At 38.3% G+C, this 22,075-nt stretch overlaps 1 protein-coding gene across 2 annotated transcripts in view; it reads right to left on the minus strand.

The window, feature by feature from the left end:
- Positions 1-16,150, minus strand: part of LOC129730176 (ubiquitin carboxyl-terminal hydrolase 15) — a 91,394-nt gene extending 75,244 nt beyond the window's left edge. The window contains exons 1-6 of one of the 2 annotated variants that reach the window (XR_008728804.1): positions 15,932-16,150; positions 15,051-15,871; positions 14,855-14,996; positions 9,977-10,317; positions 9,783-9,913; positions 9,033-9,246 (exon numbers count right to left, since the gene is read on the minus strand). Coding sequence is in view for 1 of the 2 variants with exons in the window: in XM_055689297.1 (XP_055545272.1) it covers positions 9,033-9,246; positions 9,783-9,913; positions 9,977-10,317; positions 14,855-14,996; positions 15,051-15,782 (1,560 nt within the window). In the remaining variant the exon portion in view is untranslated. The remainder of the gene's footprint in view (positions 1-9,032; positions 9,247-9,782; positions 9,914-9,976; positions 10,318-14,854; positions 14,997-15,050; positions 15,872-15,931) is intronic. The other variant, XM_055689297.1, reaches the window with a different exon arrangement.
- Positions 16,151-22,075: the final 5,925 nt, after the last annotated feature.

A 22,075-nucleotide genomic window follows, 5' to 3' on the forward strand; every position in this document is an offset into this window, starting at 1 on the left:
GGAAAACTGCATCTATTACACCTATCCATAAGTCCGCTAATCGTAATTATGTCGAGAATTACCGAGGGATTTCACTTCTATGCTGTATCAGTAAGACCTTCGAAACGCTGGTGCATGTAGCATTGTATGATGCTGTTTGACCCTTGATATCGGAGTTCCAACACGGATTTGTGCAGCGTCGCTCTACAACCACGAACCTGATGTGCTACACAAATACGTTGTTCCGAGAGATTGAACTACGCAATCAAATTGACTCAATCTATATTAATTTTGCGAAAGCGTTCGACACGGTACCACACCTTCGTGCCTGCGACAAACTAAGAGTGTTAGGTCTTCCTGATTGGTTGGTCGATTGGATCCGTTCCTACTTAACTAATCGACACGCTTTCGTGAAGATACAATCAACTTGTTCCGAATCCTTTCCAATCACGTCAGGTGTTCCACAAGGCAGTGTCCTGGGGCCACTGATTTTCGTATTGTTCGTGAACGACTTGTGTTCTCGTATATCATCTTTCGAGCAGCTGTTTGCAGATGACCTGAAGATGACCTGAAGATGTACAGGATTATCTCTTCCATTCTCGATTGTTTGGCTCTCCAACGCGATATAGACATTCTCCTTCAATGGTGTGAAGAAAATGGAATGAGCATCAATGGCAAGAAATGCAAAATAATTACATTCACTCGTCGCTGTACCACAGTCAATCACCAGTACACCCTAATCCCGTTAGAACGTGTCTCCTCTATCACGGATCTAGGAGTGACGCTAGATTCCAGACTGAGATTCAACAACCACGTAACACTAATTTCCTCAAAAGCATATGCTGTTCCTGGATTTATCCGGCGATACACTTGGCATTTCACGGATATCTATGCTCTGAAGACACTGTACTGCACCCTTGTTCGTAGTCTTCTAGAATACGCTGCTCCTATTTGGGCTCCGTTTCATACATCGCTCGTTATAAAAATTGAACAAATACAGAGGCTGTTCATAAGGTTCGCACTACGCAATTTACCATGGCGAGACCCACTTCATCTTCCAGAATACCCAGCACGCTGTGCACTTATCAGCTTGGAAACACTAGGAACAAGACGACAAAGGTTACAAATAATGTTTATCTTCGACATTCTCGACGGAAACATCGACTGCCCGCAATTACTCCTAGAAATCCCTCTCTACGTTCCGCCCCGACAACTGAGAAGATCTCCTCTTTTTGCTGCTCCCACACACAGAACTACGTACGGCCAGAACAATCCACTAAACGCTTGCCTAAGGGCCTTTAACGACGTTGGCGATCACTACGACTTCAGCATCTCTAAAAATGTTTTTAAAAGTAGAATTAAGATTAGGTAGGGTAGTCTGTACGATTAAATCGAAGACGAAACAATAAATAAATAAAAACTACCAGTCTCCAGGTAGTTAGCTAGGAGGTTATAAGAGTAAAGAGGGTGCATCACGCACAAAAGCCACTTCCCGACGTAATACTTAACCGTCGTTCCGGGAAGACCAGGGCTGGAGACTGGAGGGGTTTTAGTGGGTCGGGACAGGGATCAGTAGGTGTCTGGGGGAGTGTAACTACCCCAGCATCTCTCCCCTAGTCTCATCCCCACACCCTGAGTTCTCTTCTCAGGTGTCTGTTTGCAAATTTCCCCGCCACCTATGAAAAAAAAAAACACCGAACACCAATCCTCGTATCCATGTCACGCCTTCGCCCCAGTCGTCGCATTTTTTGTCGCGTTATCCTGAGGCAGACTCTTCGCCAGAGAACATCTTATAAATTCTACGCCAACTAACGAGGGAGAATCAGCCCATTTCACAAACACGTCATCGCATTGTCCGGGATGCACGAACCAATGCACTACGGAGGACCTCAACCCACCTAACGCAGTCGTGCCCTGCAGCCAGCGTCAACACTGCCGTCCCGGCCCCGGCCCGGATCGGGGAGGGCGTCTTCCGTCGTGCCATTTCAGGCAAGTACCATTATTCCAGCATGCCCTTGAGCTCTGATTTGCCCTCCGTTTCCAGCATCAAGCACTGCCCGTTAGACGATATTCACGAAACATTGTCAAGTCCAATTTGCACCGCTGCAAACTCATCTCTAGTTGAGCCTTTTCGGACATCAATTAACGGTTCCCCGGGACGAACCAATGCATTGTGGAAGACATCAACCCATAAATAAAGGCTATAAAGGTACGGGGGGATAGCAGTAAAGCGGGACTTTCTTCTGATTTAGTCTTCACTGTGTACTTCCAGAACGTCAGAGGCCTTTCATTTTCATTTTCATTATGGGAAGGGGCCGCAGGGCTAAGTCTCCAGTGTTTAAACACTTTCCATGCTGTACCAGAGGAGAGATTTAGATTTGGCACCATAGCATAGTAACCCGAGAGGTCAAATAAATTCTGCATTGGAATGCCGTATAGTAAGACAAGGTTAAATATAGGGGATAATCGCAGGGAACAGTGATAGTAGTTACCGAAAGTTGCATGAAAAGAAAAAAATAGAATAGATTATGTAATTTCGTCCATTTGTAATATATTGTAGCTATGTAATATTTGGTCTGCGTCCAGGGCCTCCCAAGGTAGCCCCTCTCAGCCTATATATTTTTATTCATTAACTCTTGTCAGATGAAACATTTGATAAATAGTAGTAACAATAATAACCTCATTTGCTTTTTTACATACCTGCTGTGTTTCAGTCTTTGACTTACCCTGTTTTATGTTGTTACCTTCAATAATTTTTTCATTGACCTTTATTTGATAGTATTCCTCAGGGTAATTGCTTGATTCTTCGTTTGTTCTAATTCTTGATTTTTCTCGCATTTGAAAAAAAAAGAAATTTGGATTAATAATTTGATTTGAACAATTAATGTAAATAAGTCTGACCGCGCATATATCTAACTACTGGTTGAGCGTTGGCTTTAAGAAAGTTGGAAACGCAATTTTTTGATTACTATACCAAATTCCTTTACTGAGCCCTCTAGACACCTCAGTAGAAAGAATATTTTAGTTGTCATAATAGTCAATTAAAACTGCTTAATCCGTAAAAGACGATATCAATCAATCTGACCTTTCATCAAAGTGTTAAATAACTCAAACATTCCAACCAATCATTGTCATTAACATTCAACTTCGTCTTATTACGACCGTTGTAATGAAAGAATCTAATGAGCCTTATAGACATTTAAAATCATTTTACAATGGTCATGCAGTATGTCATTAGGTTAAGTTTTATTGCTTCCTTATTTTGATTACAACCGAAAAGCCCATCCAAGTCTTTTCAAAGAACGTTTGAGGTGTTTTGCAACTAGCATCTGGCCCCATTAGACTGGATCTATCTTGTATAATACATAAACGAAAAGAGTATGTTAGTTCGCGAGTTTAAACCAGATATTACTAATTGCAAAACCGTCAAGCCCCTCAACCTAGGAGAGGGACTACCAGAACGTCAGAGGCCTTCGTACAAAAACACACGACCTTCGATTACGTCACTTCAGTTGCGACTACGACGCGCTGGTTTCGACTAAAAAATGGCTTCAGCCGGATATACCGGACTGCAAGCTCTCCCAGGACTACCAAATCTTTCGATGTGACCGCAATGAGGCGCCAAGTCATCTATCCAGTGGAGGTGGTACACTCATAGCAGTCAAATTACAACACCACAGTACCCTGAATCCGTTGCATGATTGTGATTTGCTTGAGCAGGTTGTTGTCCAGATTAAGCTGGAGGGTCGCCTTATGTTCATATCTGGAATCTATATTCGGCCTACGCACATATGTTCAACTGAAGAACCAGAAACGAGACAAAATCTCTTTATTTTAAGTATCGACATCTAGCGGTGGAGATGACGCATTTTACTTACACTCGAAATTTTATTACGCCTATATCATTCATAGAAACCATTCAAATATTACATAACGTGGAATTTGGCAATTTTCAATACCCACACATCCCCACGTAACGCAATTTTACATGTTTTACACACGCAAAGTAACGCTTCGCTGAGTATCTTGACTAACGACAATCATTATTTTACATTGTACCTAATGTCATATGCAGTGCTGTGTATAGCGCGTCTGATATGCATTACTTGAAATGTTAGGTATAAAAAACGGTTCGAGAAATAAAAATTGTCGTTTGTCGAGAAATTCGGTCTCCAAGTCCAACGAAAATATTCAAGTAAATCAACTAACAGGTTAAAATAGTTTCACCAGTCGCGAGGTGTACGATCCAAGAAATTTGTTAAACAATGTTTAAATAGTTGCAAGATTTTTAGTTTAATTTGTTTTATTGACGTTGATTGTAAATTGTTACTTCAAAGATCTCTTGAATGCAGTCCTGTCTTAACTTGGTTTTGATAGATTCAACCATTAAAGCTCACCTTTTTGCCTGACCATTGAAGCAAAAAAAATAGTTTTTTGGTGCATTTTTAATCTATTGGAGCGAACTGTACGAGCGATGCACTGTAAAATCAATGTAGGGTGGAACAGCAAAAAATGAATGCGAAAGCTTGAGCACCGATTTGCTGCAGAGTTTTGTTCGAAGTTGCATATCTGTTCTGTGGCCCACGTCTAGTCCAGAGGTGTACAAGTTGCATACCACAGCTGTACGGAACATCGTTGAGATATCTACGAACGATGACATCATCTTGACCCTAGCCGATTACAATTTACCCGATTTACAATGGAACTGAGACGAGGATATCAACGGATATCAACCTTCGAATGCATCAACCGAGCAAGAGGAAACTCTCGTGGAAGCAAATGACTTGAGTCAAGTCAATTCATATGTGAACGCAAACGGTAGGCTGCTCTATCTGGCCTTCACATCGTATTATGACATTGTCGATCTCATAGAACCAGCCGTTCCCTTACTCAATATCGATGTTTACCATAGACCAATCATTCTAGAATTCGACGTCGAATCTCGCATATCCGACTGTCAACATTCCCCTGCTATTTTACACTTTAAGAACTGTGATTTTATTCTCTTGGACGACCTTGTCAGCAGAGTAGACTGAAACCGGCTCATGAAAGGTGACTCAGTGGATGTTTCTACGAAAAACTCAATGAAATCTTTCGCAACCATGTCCCTCTCCGTCGATCTGCCTCCAATGGCACTGAGTGGAAGCTTTGGTGGAACATTGAACTTCGTACTCTACGCAATAAACTCCGCAAGGCCCGTAAGCAATACTTCAATCGAAAATCGGTACAGCTACTTGCAACCAGCTTCAAATATTATGTTGAGAGAACACACAGAACCCTTCGTTGTTCTGGAAATTCCTGCGTTCACAGAGAACATGCAACCGCATTCCTGCTACGGTTTCTCTAGATGGTACAACGGCAAACTCTCCCAGCGAGGTGACAAATCTGTTCGCTAAGTTTTTCCAGTCCGTTCATAACGCAAGCACCGCACTTCCTGTAGCACAGAAAGTTAATGGTAACGCGGAACATGACGTGAATTTTCTTCCGCTGAGCTTCACACCAGACGACGTTGAAAAGGCATTAGCCAATCTCGATGCTACTGAGAGCCCTGGACCAGATGGCATCTCTCCGCTCTTCTTGAAATACTGCGCGCGCTCACTTTCGCTTCCGATTTCCTGCATATTCAATCGTTTTTGTTGGAGAAGTCTTCTCCTAGCCTTTGGAAAACTGCATCTATTATAAGTCCGTTAATCGTATTAATGTCGAGAATCACCGAGCGATTTCACCTCTATGCTCTATCAGTAAGACCTTCGAAACGCTGGTTCATGGAGCACTGTATGATGCTGTTCGACCCTCGATATCGGAGTTCCAACACGGATTTGTCCAGTGTCGCTCTACAACCACGAACTTGATGTGCTACACAAATACGTTGTTCCGAGAGATTGAACTACGCAATCAAATTGACTCCATCTACATTGATTTTGCGAAAGTGTTTGACACAGTACCACACCTTCGTGCCTGCGACAAACTAAGAGTGTTAAGTCTTCCTGATTGGCTGGTCAATTGGATCCGTTCTTATTAAACCAATCGATGCGCTTTAGTGAAGATACAGTCAACTTATTCCAAATCCTTTCCAATCACGTCAGGTGTTCCACAAGGCAGCGTCCTGGGGCCGCTGATTTTCGTATTGTTCGTGAACGACTTGTGTTCTCGTATATCATCTTTCAAGCAGCTGTTTATCAGGATTACAGGATTATCACTTCACGTTTTTTTGGCTCTCCAATACGATACAGATATTCTACTTCAATGGTGTGAAGAAAATGGAATGAGCATCAATGACAGGAAATTCAAAATAATTCGATTCACTCGGCACTGTACCACAGTCAATCACCAGTACACCCTGAAATCAACCGCGTTGTAACGTGTCTCTTCCATCACGGATCTAGGAGGGACACAAGATTCCAAACTGAGATTCAACAATCACGTAACACGTAACACTAATTTCATCAAAGACATATGCTGTTCTTGGATTTATCCGGTGACACGCTTGGCATTTTACGGATATCTATGTTTGAAGACAATGTACTGCACCCTTGGTTGTAGTCTTCTAGAATACGCTGCTTCTATTTGGGCTCCGTTTCATACATCGCTCGTTGTTGAAATTGAACGAATACAGAGGCTGTTTATAAGGCTGCACTACGCAAATTACCATGACGGGTCTCATCTTTCAGAATATACAGCTCGCTGTGCACTAATCAACTTGGAAACACTAGGAACAAGACGACAAAGGTTACAGATAATGTTTATGTTCGACAATCTCGACGGGAACATCGACTGCCCGCAATTACTTTTGGAAATCCCTTTCTACGTTCCGTTCCGACGATTGAGAAGATCTCCCCACCTTGCTACTCCCGCATATAGAACTACGTACGGCCACAACAATCCACTTAACGCCTGCCTTAGGGCCTTTGACGACGTTGGCGATCACTACGACGCATTTCCAAAAATGTTTTTAAATATAAAATTAAGATAAGGTAGTGTAGTCTGTACGATTCAATCGAAGACGAAACAATAAATAATAATAATAGCGCCTATTTTAATCAGTCGAAGAAAACAGGCCTTAAACTCCTGCAATTTGATAAATATCGACAATTTCAATAATGGAAACGAAAACTTTGATTGTCTAGCTGTCTTATGAATATAAGAAATACCGTTAATCACAAAGAAATCTGTGAACAATTGCATTTGAAACAAACCGACCTATATTGCAGCCATTCAGGAGCCACTTCGGGTGCTGAAAATAAAACGCCTGCAAAACAGATGGAAACTGCTTAAAATAGGTTCGGGGTGATTGGAATAGTGTCCCTCGATTGGTAACTTTTATTGATTATTGTTAAAGTTTGTTAACTTAGTTTTACAATCTGAAAACAAACTCTAACAGAGAAAACGATAGAGAACAGATTGATACACTACTGTTTGAGTTTCACCCAACACATCTCGAGTATTTCGTCTGTATACACGGGCGGTTCCTAAAGCTACTTAGAATATGTTCCCTACCCTACATAAAGTTCTTTTTACACAACGGCTTAACAAGCCATTCGTCGTAGGTTCGAGTCTCGACTTGGAAGAGACTGTTAGTGTCAGTAGGATCGTAACGCTAGCCCCGCAATTGTGTCCTGTACACTAACAAATGGCTGCGAAGTCTGTGTACAATAAACAGAAGGTCGAGTTCCGATACGGAATGTAGCACCAAGGCTACGTACCATGCAAAAAACCAATCGTGTAATAAAAACCGCGTTATTTGGGAAAACGTCTTAAAAACCGCATTATTTGGAAAAACGTCGTAAGAAATCGTGTAAAAAATAAACGTGTAGAAATGAAACTGTGTAAAAAACACCCTGCTATAGTCTGTTACCGTTACTGTTACTTACTGTAACTGTTTCACGCGAAGACGAAAAATCGTGCAAAAAACCGTGTAAAAAAACCGCGTTATTTGAGAAAACGACGTAAAAACAAATCGCGTTATTTGGAAAATCGTCGTAAAAAACCGTGTAAAACAGACTTTACTGTAATAGATTGTACTGCATATTTGGTACCTACTGCATATTTGGTTTTTACAAGTTATTCTTTCATTTGACTCGTATTGAAAAACTGATCAAATGGATCTTCGTCACAATGTCATCTCACGGCAGAATACATATAATTAGGCTGACCAGACGTACCGTTCTGAACATGGCAATACCGTTTTTCGACTGTTTTTAACCGTCCCGTCTATTTGCCATTTTGTGCCGGTTTCGGATACTCCTTGAAAAAACCTTAAATATAGCTTTGCATTGAAATTTCCCTAAATGGAAAGTAAGTTTCCACGCAGCCAGGATTTTCTAATACTACTGACTTGAGTACGTTTTGTGCTTTCCTGACAGTATCGCACCACTGGAAGGACATCACCTATCGTGAATTGATGAAAAAGCCGCGACTGAAAGTTGATTTGTTAGTCAAAATCTCAATTATCATGTGACGAATTTTAGGAATTTCTTTGCAAAAAATCACACTCTTTAGTATCGGGCAAGTTCATCAAAGCAATGAATAATTCGTCCCCTTAATGCTAGAACTAGATAACTCGAAATTTGTCGATTTTGAGTTAAGTATAAGTATGCCATCGTATTTATCGCGTCGAGCTCTATAATATATCCAAAACTCGTTGAAAAACGATTACAAGAAATAAAGTTATTCATCAATCAAAAAACTAGATATCTCAGCGAAAAACAAGCGTATTTTGTAATAAGCCTAAATAACTCGGTATTTTGTTGATTTTTTCGTTGCTATAACGGGCCTGAAACGATATGGATGCATTTCATAAAATCTGAACCTTTAATAATTGCATTTGAATCTTCATCACCGGAATAGGTAAAATTTTCAAACTCGTTTTTCTCGAAACGTCAATTTTCGAGTTATCTAGTTCTAGCATTAAGGGGACGAATTGTTTGTATGCTTTGGTTGGTGAAAATTTTCGAAAATCAATTTTGTCATGTGTCCCGTTTTCATCCCGAGAAAATCTGATCAGCCTACATATAATAAAACAGGAGAAAAAATAAAAAATAAAATGGACTTACCACATTGCCTATTACTGGAGCGAAATCGCGCTGCACAGTTATGGGCTTTGCTGAACGATCTATCTGCGGAATTTTTCGTTGCGGTATTTCTTCATCATCAGGTATCTCTCTTAAATGACGCTTGTGTTCATAAGCAATCTTCAACCTCTCTGTGCGTTCCTTTGCAAGAGCGTCCATCCGAGCACGTTCTAGTTCATCGCGTGTTTCTTTAATTCTAACATCAAAAGTGAAAGCCGGTTATATTTTAAGTTTGAAATGACAAAAAAGAAAAAAAAAACAGCTGTGGGTTTTGCACTAAAACTCTCTTTATGGAGAGTTCAAGTTGACGTGATTAAGAGGCAAATACCAGATTGCTACATTACAACATTACAGTTTCGAAATTTAAACTTCCCAGTAGAAGTTCTAGCATTTAAGTTGAAAGAGAATTCCTAATTAACTATTCATATTTACAAGTGTTATTGTATATCATTTTTATATATTTATAAACACCAGATTCCCAGTTCGAGGTCTGCGGAGCACTTGTTGCGTTATGTGCAGAAAAGTGAATATTAAAAACATGTTTTAGCTTGATCTTTTCGTACAATCTTTTGTACAGCAAGCATAGGGTTCACTGTTAAGATGTGATTCTCACTACCTCTACGTTACGTCACCCTAACAAACTTTTAGTGTAATACCCTTCGCTGTCGTTTGTAGTTAAGTTTTAACATTGAAAAACTGCTTTTTAGGCCGCTAATACATTCTAAAACATACCTTTTGCGATTAGCTTCTTCTTCCAATTCAGCAGCTTCATCAACAGTAATACGCTCGCCCCATTCTTGTAGACTTTCATCGTTTTCATTGAGCTGCTGAACTTGTTCTCCCAAGCTAGCATTTTCAGAAATCTGCCGGTGCACAAAAAATCGAAACCAATTATAACGAAGTATAATTTATTCTAGTACACGTACGTAATCTTTCTTCATATTTTCCATCTGCAACAACCGATGATAGACTTCAGTGAACTGATCGACCAACCGGAGCTTTTCTTCGCCATCGATCGCTTTTTTCGTCTCAGCGGAAATTTGCTCAAACTCCTTCATAGTTGTTTCCAATGCCAGATCGTTTTGAGCTGATTTATTTAAAAGTTTTTCCCGCTCGTCCAAAATTTCTTCAATAGGCTTTTTTTTCGCTTCGTAGGTATGCAAAGCAGCTGCTTTGCTATTTCGATCGATATGCGGACGATCAGGTTGGGACCCAAAGCTGTCATCCTTCATCCTAATGTCGCTTATATTGGGATATTCAATGTCCTCTGCAAGTATATGGTAAAATGAATTTCTTTTTTAATGGCTTAGTGATAAATTTTGAAGTAGAATACTTCTCTCAGGAAGTTCGGCTACATAGGGATGTGAAATGAAAATCTAAAACCGAAAAAAGTGAAAAATATGTCCAATTTCAAATGCTAATAAATCGGTTAGTATTCGATGGATTTCCTTCGTTCTTGCAGCAATAGATTGGAAAATCTTCTAAGATTCTTCCCAATATAAGATAATTGCAATTTTATTATTCACACTATTGTACTATTGAAAATGGTCAAGCCTTGTCAAAACGAAAAATTCGACCTCTGATTGGTCGTTATATGATTGCTTCCCAAGCACGGTCGACAGAATCATATACCTTGCAAGTGAAAACATACTATTTGGCCTATATAAGAGCCTGTTTCAGCCGAAGCCGCTCATAATAGTTCTAGACAGCGACAACAGCAGTCGTCCTTCCTTAGCAGCAGCACTAGCCCTGTGGTTGGCCAATACGTCTCAGGAGCAGCGCGGTTCTTCTCAGCGTGTGTCGCCAGACTTATATTATTCCCCCCGTGTTGGGGCAGCATGAAGATTGCCATCAGGAAATCCAATTTTGGAAATCAAAATGCCTTTTTCAAGGCAAATAAACAAGGTCATTGAAAGTTAATAATTTTTGACAACGCAAGCAAGATTTTGTGTTGGATCCTAGCAATTTAAATTTGTCGCACCCGTCTTATTTACTGAATGTGAAATAGCTTCCACAGTGCATGTTGTCCGTGTATCTTAATTCCTCCACTGTTAGGGCAGCTCAAAGGTTGTGATCAGCAACCCATTTTGAACCGCAAAATGCCTTTTTCAAGGCAAATAAACAAATAATTGAAGGTTAATAATTTTCTGGCGTCAACACAAGCAGACATTCTGTGCGGGATGCAATCAAATTCTGTTGTAGTTGTCTAATTTTTACTTTATTTAGTAAACCCCCCACTGTAGGGGCAGCGCAAAGGCTGCGATCAGCATAACCGACTTTGAATAGCAAACTGCCCTGTTAGACCGGATTCACAAAGACAGTTAGTTCGACTATGCAGAGCTAATATGAAGTCGATGCAATCAATCAGCATTAACAGAATTTCGTCGTCTCCCAGCTGCCAAGTTGCAACATGATGCAACACGCAACAGCGAGCAAACGAAATCGCTTGATGTTACAAACCGCAATAAGATACGGGTTAAAACCGTTGCGTGTGTGAGAGCACTGTCGGTGTTTATTCGCTGGATACTAAAATCAAATGCGAATTGTGGAATAATTCCTTTAAAGAACATTAGGAAATGGTAAAACTGAACAGAAAGGCGTGGCCTATTTCGTAGCGCCCTTCGGCTATAAAAGAGTGTTTCTGAGAAAACTAGCTACATTCATTAGTCGGAAGGTGAGCTGGATGGACCGTCCACAACGTTGACAGCAGTAGCAGCAGATATCAGCACTCAGCAATAACAGACAATAGCAGCGTAGACAATGTGAAAACACCTTTCTATTGTGTTGGCCGTGCGCATTGAGCCTCTGCCAGGCTAAACGCGAAAAGCGGCGCGAACCGATTCGCCCGGCCGTAGGTTAATCGGCTATCGGCGTAACACAGAGATGCAATCAGCGTCATATCTGATTTTAAATTAAACAACTAACTGTCCTTTTTAGGACAACGAAACAAATGAATTGAAGATTTAATATTTTCTTGCTCTGAGCTTTAACCAAAAGTTAACTATCTTAATTTGAAATCACATGTACATATCGCCAGTTGAATTCAATACTGGCACAACTCAAAATTTTGCAGTTTTGAGTTATTGATGGCAAACGATGCCAAATACTGTCTGCCGGGGTGAGATTAAGCCACGGGGGTGAGATTGAGCCAAAACGGGAAATGTTTGTATGTTAAATTACTTGAGATTTACAAAACCTAATACCTTAAATTCAATACTTTATGAAACATGACATATTTATTCACAACTTAAAATGGAATATAGATAATATCAGTGAACTGTTTCGCTTAAAGAATGTTTCAAAGTACAGGGTGAAAAACATGCGCAAATAACGTTATCCAAAAATGTCCCAGGAAAACCAACCCGATCAAAAAATCACAAGAACTTACTGCTCAGTTGGTACGTTAGGATGTCGTCTCCAATGTGTTGAGGAAATATTATGCATTGAACCTGTGCCGGCTCAGAAAATAATGTTTTCCAAACTGTACACTCTTCGAGCCCTTTTGGGGTGAGATTGTGCCAAGCTATATTGAACGGCACAGTGTGCGGAATTCACATTCACGACAAAATTATATCAGTATACATCAAAACACTTGCATTGTTTACATAGGGTATGTTTTTTGTCCCCACAGCATAAGGTTTGTTGTCTAGCTATGGTATTCTTTGAAATAATGACTAAAAGCTTGAGAAGCTTACTGTTCTCAATTGTTATATAGAAATTTTCAATTATTGATATTACTTATGGAATGTAGCAAAATTTTGTACACCAATTCTATATAAACAGATGACTTTTAAGAAAAGAAGGAGGGTTGTGGGTACGTTTCCAGAGGTATTAAGATCTCCAATGGAATATACAGTTGTCAATGACACATAATAATTAAAACGAAAAGTCTTCTCAAACTTCATGTCCTAACGTTTCCCCTTTTTAGGCTACCTGGAGACGCCACTATGTGTATAGAGACTGTCTATAAGCCACGTTCTCACAACTAATTACTCTATGCATCAATTTGATCTAGCCATACATTTTTATATAATTCATATGGTGCATAGTTTCTGATCAACCCCCTAAAGCCCCTTAATAGTCCACGTTGTTTATGGTCGTCCCTATACTTACTGTTTTATCATGTTAGTCATGTGGATTATTCGTAGACACACTACTGTTCATTTAACAGGTATTAAATTCAACTTTTTGTTTTTGGCACAATCTCACCCCATAGAAGGGGTGAGATTGAGCCAAAGTTCATGTATTTTTAGCAAAATTATAGTTTATTGTAACTCAACCATATTTGTTGTAGTTGATAACAAAACATTCTAGGATGCATTGGTGTATTTTGGATCGAATTCTTTGTTTAAATGTGTGCGTTAGAAGCTTAAGATCAAAAAAGCATCATTTTTTGGCACAATCTCACCCCGGATGACGGTACTATAAAGTTTCATCTCACAAAGACTTGTTTCAAAATTCACAATATTTCCAGATATATAAGTAGATGTTCCTTTATTGCACAAATCTAAAATACCCCTAAAAAGACCGAAAAATGAGGTTACAGTTCTTATAACTTGCTCATTACATGCACATGATATACCCAAACAAGTTCAATTAAAATGGGAAGTTTTATAGTGGGATTTTTCACGAAAATGAAAAAAGAAATTTTTGACGCAAATTTTCAAACGCGTTTTTTTCGAAACTCTGAATTTTGAGTTGTGCCAGTATTGAATTCAACTGACGATATACTCTGACTGTTGAAACTTGTTTGCGCCGCAAAAAGTTTGTACTTTTCCTGTTCAGTGAGGTCGTATTTATATGTGCAAACTGAAATTGAGTAGTACTTAAACTTCATTTGCACAGAATACTGCCAATGAGCGGTCAACATTTATTTACTAGGAAAAATGACTGACACGCAAGCAGCCGGGTTATCTCTCTTGTAAAAGTATTCTACTTCATCTTGCGGTCGTGGCTTTGCACACAACCCTCCTGTGATTTTATAAAATAAAAAATGATGAAAAAAAATAAAATTATTTCTACAATAGGTACAACAATCAGCAAGGTTTGCAAAGAGACGGAAGCGCAAGTACCGTACCATAACAATGTGTAGGTGTAGATCAACAACATAATAATCGTATTTCACTAATCCATTCTTCTCAATAATAACAGTTACAAAAGTAATAAGTATTAAACAATCACAGGCAATATGATAAGTTTGAATAGAAGAGGCTAATAAAAACCATATTTGTTATTATTTATAGGTACCTATCTTTGTAAAAACCAAAACCGATTTCTTAAGTATAATTCTATCATTGATCGGCTTGTCGATTGTTTAAATTTTTTGAATGTTAATTTCCTCTTTTCGGGTTTCAATTGATTTTTTTCGGTGAGATTTATTAAAACAAAACAACTAAATAGTTTACGTTTCAGCTTACTAATTTTTCAGCCATCCTCAGAAAAACTATTTTTTCGTGTGCATCACCGTGTGGATCCCTCTAACTTCCACACGGTGATGCACACGAAAAAATAGTTTTTCTGAGGATGGCTGAAAAATTAGTAAGCTGAAACGTAAACTATTTAGTTGTTTTGTTTTAATAAATCTCACCGAAAAAAATCAATTGAAACCCGAAAAGATTAAAGTTACGGTGATTCGAACCCGGAGAACAAAACGAATGTTAATTTCATAAAAACCTAGTTCTTCCATAACATTATTACTTTAGCAATCATTACACGCCAGAGTTTCTTACTTATTGACTAATGTGTCCGTGGGCTCAAATTTCTACGGATTATTGGTAAGAATATAAACTCATACATAAACTTACCGATACGGGTAGCATCACTAACTTCATTAAAAGGTGGTAGATAGCTAGGATTCATGCAATGCATCGGATAATGCAACTGGAATGTTTTGTAGCCTCCTTCTAGTTTTATCAGGGGTTTCATATAGTTAACATCCTGGTCCCACTGAAATTAATTGATATGTCAAATTGTTCCGTTAAGCAATTCATTATGAGCTACGTTATTTAAGATATCATTCAGCACCCACAGTGGCGAATCCTTGGCTGCAACACCAATGGTATTGAAATCCATTAAAACTATTTGCTCCTTAACCCTACGAGATTGCCACAAAGGCTTTGATCGTTCGGGAAGTTTCTCATGGATTTTTCCTGCAGTCATTCCAGCCACTAGGAGCTGATCTGGCACATTTACAACATGATCGTACTTGATTCGAGACGATTCGAAATCCTTGTCCGAGCGGCAATCCATGATAAGCATGCTAATGTTATTATCAATAATCATTTGACACAGTTCTTTAGCATCAATTGAATGTTTAAACGATATTATGGTTGAAATGCTGTCATGCCGGTCACGAGCCTTATTAACTTCTCGTTCCCTTCCAGCATTGACATTTGCATATCTTCTTGACAAGCTGTTCTTAAGTTTTTCCAGTTTATCGAATATCTGGTTAATGTGCGAATTAGTACAAACAATGCTCGAAATTTGGGTTTTCTTCTCTGGATATTCTTTATGCTTTTTTATTGTTTCCAAAAGGTTTAAAAATTTCATGTAGTACACATATGCTTGTTCTTCGTCTCGTTGTATATAATATCGGTCCGCTTGCTCCTTAAGCTTAGCTGCACCTGAACACAGTTGTAAAACTTTTTTTCCGCTAATACTTTTATTCAATTTATACAGTTCTTCCAAATCTTTCAAACTACTGCCGAGGTGTAGTGCCTTAACACAATCCATTGTTCAAGTATATTTAGGTCTTCAGGGCGAAATTTCTCTTTAAAGAATTTCTGCTGGCGGATTTTGGGACTATACCAAAATGGAAAACCCTAAAAAGTTAAGTTTTATCATATATTAAAATTTGATGCCTAACGTTTTCTTTAACAAACTCGATTAGCTCAAACACGGAAACGATATTTCGGCACTTTCATAGCTGACATCACAATTATGAAAACAAAACAAATGTTGATATTGGTTAACGCAAAATCAGAACTATTTTAAATTACAAAAGAAGTTTCAGTTGTCGAAAAAGTATCGATAATTTTACTACACTGAATATAAATCGCACGCTCATCTCGAATGCCCTTTACCCTCTTTACATAAATATGAATGTCAATCATTCTATCATGTCGACCCATATAGTTTTTATTGGAATATACACGCTCATTATTTGTTACTCTAACGTGAGTTAGATATGACCCATTTTAGAAAAAAAGTGGAGGTACCCTAATTTGAGTACTTTTACGGTTACTCACTTCTGAGTAAGGGCGTCATACGTCAAAAACTGATTAGAATCTACTCTGTTTATGCAAACCAGGAATTAACGAAAATGAGTACAAGTTACCCAGTTTGCCTAAATTTGGAAACTTGATGATTTCTGGTTTTTGTAAATCTTACTCAATAAATAAAATAAATTCAGAACAATCAAAATCATAGATTTATTTTTCATCGAAACATTATAAAAGTTTTAAATCATTCACGTGTCTTTATATAATGCGGCAACCAACCGGTTCACAGTTGCCCGTGAACTGTGGCTCATGTTTTTGTACAGTATCATCATCCGTCACCAAACACTGCGAAGGATTTAAATTGTATCGATTGCATGTATTGGGCACTGTACATCGATACAAATGTTTCCGTTCATTATCACGAATAAAAGCCCGACTTGAAACGGCATCGCAGGACACACAACATGCGGTTGTTCATTTTGAAGAGATGTTTTTTATGTTTTCAAATCCTCTGCAATAATAATGTTGGGCTGAAATTGTTATGGAATATTGTTACATGTTGTTTGTAATGTAATTGATTAGGAAATTATTGATTTGATGAAAGATCAAATACTTACTGCTAGCAAACGAATAAAAAGCGACACCAATTGTTCTTCGGAAACAGATAATATCGCTGTTGAAAACTTTTGACATATACATATACTCAGGGGTGAGTAAACATCATGGATAATAACTCAAAACTGAGTAAACATGGTAATTATGAAAATTTGAGTAAATGTTACTCAATTATCCAGTACCCGATAACTCACTTTTTGACATTTTGCATAAGAATACCAAACTGAGTAGATCCTAATCAAATTAGAGTTAAAATAAAGCAGCGTGCGCTCATTATTTGTTACTCTAACGTGAGTTAGATATGACCCATTTTAGAAAAAAAGTGGAGGTACCCTAATTTGAGTACTTTTACGGTTACTCACTTCTGAGTAAGGGCGTCATACGTCAAAAACTGATTAGAATCTACTCTGTTTATGCAAACCAGGAATTAACGAAAATGAGTACAAGTTACCCAGTTTGCCTAAATTTGGAAACTTGATGATTTCTGGTTTTTGTAAATCTTACTCAATAAATAAAATAAATTCAGAACAATCAAAATCATAGATTTATTTTTCATCGAAACATTATAAAAGTTTTAAATCATTCACGTGTCTTTATATAATGCGGCAACCAACCGGTTCACAGTTGCCCGTGAACTGTGGCTCATGTTTTTGTACAGTATCATCATCCGTCACCAAACACTGCGAAGGATTTAAATTGTATCGATTGCACGTATTGGGCACTGTACATCGATACAAATGTTTCCGTTCATTATCACGAATAAAAGCCCGACTTAAAACGGCATCGCAGGACACACAACATGCGGTTGTTCATTTTGAAGAGATGTTTTTTATGTTTTCAAATCCTCTGCAATAATAATGTTGGGCTGAAATTGTTATGGAATATTGTTACATGTTGTTTGTAATGTAATTGATTAGGAAATTATTGATTTGATGAAAGATCAAATACTTACTGCTAGCAAACGAATAAAAAGCGACACCAATTGTTCTTCGGAAACAGATAATATCGCTGTTGAAAACTTTTGACATATACATATACTCAGGGGTGAGTAAACATCATGGATAATAACTCAAAACTGAGTAAACATGGTAATTATGAAAATTTGGGTAAATGTTACTCAATTATCCAGTACCCGATAACTCACTTTTTGACATTTTGCATAAGAATACCAAACTGAGTAGATCCTAATCAAATTAGAGTTAAAATAAAGCAGCGTGTACACGTATTTGTATTGATCTTTCATCAAATCAATAATTTCCTAATCAACTACATTACAAACAACATGTAACAATATTCCATAACAATTTCAGCTCAACATCATTATTGCAGAGGATTTGAAAACATAAAAAACATCTCTTCAAAATGAACAACCGCATGTTGTGTGTCCTGCGATGCCGTTTTAAGTCAGGCTTTTATTCGTGATAATGAACGGAAACATTTGTATCGATGTACAGTGCCCAATACATGCAATCGATACAATTCAAATTCTTCGCAGTGTTTGGTGACGGATGATGACGGATTTTCTGGTGTGCGTACTGTACAAAAACATGAGCCACAGTTCACGGGCAACTGTGAACCGGTTGGTCGCCGCATTATATAAAGACACGTGAATGATTTAAAACTTTTATAATGTTTCGATGAAAAATAAATCTGTTTTGATTGTTCTGAATTTATTTTATTTATTGAGTCAGATTTACAAAAACCAGAAATCATCAAATTTCCAAATTTTGGCAAACTGGGTAACTTGTACTCAATTTCGTTAATTCCTGGTTTGCATAAACAGAGTAGATTCTAATCAGTTTTTGACGTATGACGCCCTTACTCAGAAGTGAGTAACCGTAAAAGTACTCAAATTAGGGTACCTACACTTTTTTCATAAATGGGTCATATCTAACTCACTTTAGAGTAACAAATAATGAGCGTGTACGGTATTTTGACGTGTTTTGGCATTTGTCGTCTTTTAACATTGATATCTAATAACGAATTTCTTTATTCCACCAGCTCACCTCGTTTAACCTGGAAGCAACCTACACTGAAAATAAATCGCACGCTAATCCCTAATGCTCTTTACATATGAATGTCAACGAACCCACCTAGTCATTCTTTTATGTCAACCCATATCGATTTTTATTGGAATCCACGGTATTTTAACGTGTTTTGGCATTTGACGTGTGTAAGCTTTTTAATCTGAGTGTAAAATGATTGATTTCGGTATGCATGACTTGGCAAACCGAAGCGTAAAGGCCTAAACACAATGGATACGTTGCGGCTGCGTTTGCGGCAATTTGATAGTTACCCCATACATGTTCTGTCAAATTAGAGTCAACGCAACGCAAACGTATCCATTGTGTTTGGGCCTTAAGACACTTCCGGACTACTTCGTGATTAGGTCGAATCTTACAATGACTACAAAACTCAAAAAAGACAAAATTTTCAATCAAAAATTCAAATCCTAAATGACGGTGGAACAATATATTTGTCATCCAAATACTCTAATGAAAACAAAATTGTTCTAGCTTTGCACATGGTAAAACAAAGACTTGAATTTCAGTCGCTTTACATTGTATATTCGAGAATTTATAGTTTCACCACATACATAAGACATACGTAACACTCAGGAAGAAATCTTCCTAAAACTTGGTACAAAATGAACTACTCGAAAGTACCAACCTCTGTAAAAAAACCTCTGTTTGAGTAGTTTATGGAGGTTGTGTACCTGCGCAGCCCTGCATTTGTCTCGTTTCCACTCGAAAAATGCAACATTGATTTTGTAAACAACTTTTTGACAGTTTCGTAAGGGATTTTGTTGAGGGCTCGAGTAGAGCCGCTATGAAGAAAATTCATTCCGTTCATTTTCGTCGAGCAGTTCATACTGGTGTTGGTACCGGGTGATGTGGGGCAAAGAGTACCAGAAAAAATCGTCAGTGTTACGTATGTCTAAGTATGTGGTTTCACCACATACTTAAGACATACGTAACACTCAGGAAGAAATCTTCCAAAAAAGTTGGTACAAAATGAACTACTCGAAAGTACCAACCTCTGTAAAAAAAAAACCTCTGTTTGAGTAGTTTATGGAGGTTGTGTACCTGCGCAGCCCTGCATTTGTCTCGTTCCCACTCGAAAAATGCAGCATTGATTTTGTAAACAACTTTTTGACAGTTTCGTAAGGGATTTTGTTGAGGGCTCGAGTAGAGCCGCTATGAAGAAAATTCATTCCGTTCAGTTTCGTCGAGCAGTTCATACTGGTGTTGGTACCGGGTGACGGGGGCAAAGAGTACCAGAAAAAATCGCCAGTGTTACGTATGTCTAAGTATGTGGTTTCACCCTTTACTATGCAACCTTTTCGATCTGCTCGAATATATCGCCCTTTGCTTTGCGCCTTATTTAGATCTGCTCGAAAGTATCGCCCTTTACTATGCGCCTTATTTCGATTTGCTCGACAGTATCGCCCTTTACTATGCGCCTTATTTTCATTTGCTCGACATTATCGCCCTCTACTATACGTCGTGTTTGGGATCATTCATATAATACATAACGCGCTCAGGGATGGGGGGGGGGGTATTCAGCGAAGCGTTACTTTGCGTGTGTCAAACATGTAAAATTGCGTTACGTGGGGGTGGGTGGGTATTGAAAATTGCCAAATTCCGCGTTATGTAATATTTGAATGGTTCCTTTACGTTATTGTATTGAATACGCCCTTTGCTTTTAACGTTTATTTTGTTGACAACTTTGATTTCACCCATTCCCATTCATCAAGACGAAGTCTCGACTACTTTGTGATAAGGTCGTATGTCTAAACGTAAACAAAACGAGTGAGAGTTGTATCCCTTGTACTTCACAAGCACAAATCATCTCTCACTCGTTTTGTTTACGTTTAGACATACACTGTAAAAAATCAACACGTTACTGCCAAGTGGATTCCACTTACTTCTGGGCTAATAGATGAAACATTTCATATCTACGTGGAATATATTTGTGTTTCAGTTCACAGCACAAAATCAAGTGTCTTACACCTCGGTTTGTCGTATCATACATACCAAAATCAATCATTTTACACTAATATTTCAATGCTTACACACGTCAAATGCCAAAACACGTTAAAATACCTTGGATTCAAATAAAAATCGATATGGGTCGACATACTAGAATGATTAGGTTCATTCATTGACATCAAAGATAACTAGAACAAGATACCTAACTTCCATATTTTTCATACATTTTGAACACGACCGATTTCCGACGGTTAGTGCTGCCATCTGATAACTTAAATTCTCATAAAATTGTCACTATGAGCAAAACCGATTTATCGTGCATAGTCCTTCATCGACGAGCCTTTGGCATCCCTATACCGAGTAACAGTGAATGACAATGAACTCATGTCCTGGGCTCAAATTAATTTGTGCTCGCTGTCAGCAGTAAGATAACAATGTATGAAAAGAAGCGGTGATATGCTATCTCGTTTTTACATATGTTGAGATGTTAGCCCTTGAAACATGGAGTGATGCCAAAGGGGTGGTCATCGATCGTTTAGCTGTTCAAGATTGTATATGAAAAAGGTGTAGCAGTTTGGTCAGCTCGATGCTTAGGATATCATGCAGATTAATTTGTCATTTTTTGCACTTAATGCTATTGCCGTATTTTTTGCACTTCAAAGTACGAAAGAAAAGTGTGAAATTGACTGTCAGAGTGGGAGTTTATATTGTGGAATTATATTTATTTTCAGATCTCATTGTACCAAAACCAAAGTTTGATGTGTCGCAACCAGGTTTCAGAACCATTGTGCATATGATCAGGTTCACCGGAATACCCGATTTTTGCTTTGTTAACCTCGGCAAGAGTGGAAAACTTTTCTGTAGAGCGTGCTCATAGCAGTTATCAGGAAGTTCTGATGGTATGCTTAATTTGAAATGATGCGCCGATAATTCTTGATTCTTCCGGAAAGTTTCATGTTTGAGAACTAAACATTCGTACACGTTATTATCATTTTTCAGATGGCAGCACCGTAAAGTCGTCCACATGGATACTGAAAAAATTGTTTCACCTTTCAGCAGTCATGTCTTGGCCTTGTCGTCAGTTGATTTTGACGATAAGTATACATCAAATTAACAGTGTATAAATTAGTTCGACTTTTGCTCACGCGCAGCGACAATCATGTCCGATGAATTCTGCAATAGTCAGGTATCTTGTTCT

Source organism: Wyeomyia smithii, chromosome 3, assembly GCF_029784165.1.
Source record: "Wyeomyia smithii strain HCP4-BCI-WySm-NY-G18 chromosome 3, ASM2978416v1, whole genome shotgun sequence".
Classification (NCBI taxonomy): Eukaryota; Metazoa; Arthropoda; class Insecta; order Diptera; family Culicidae; genus Wyeomyia; species Wyeomyia smithii.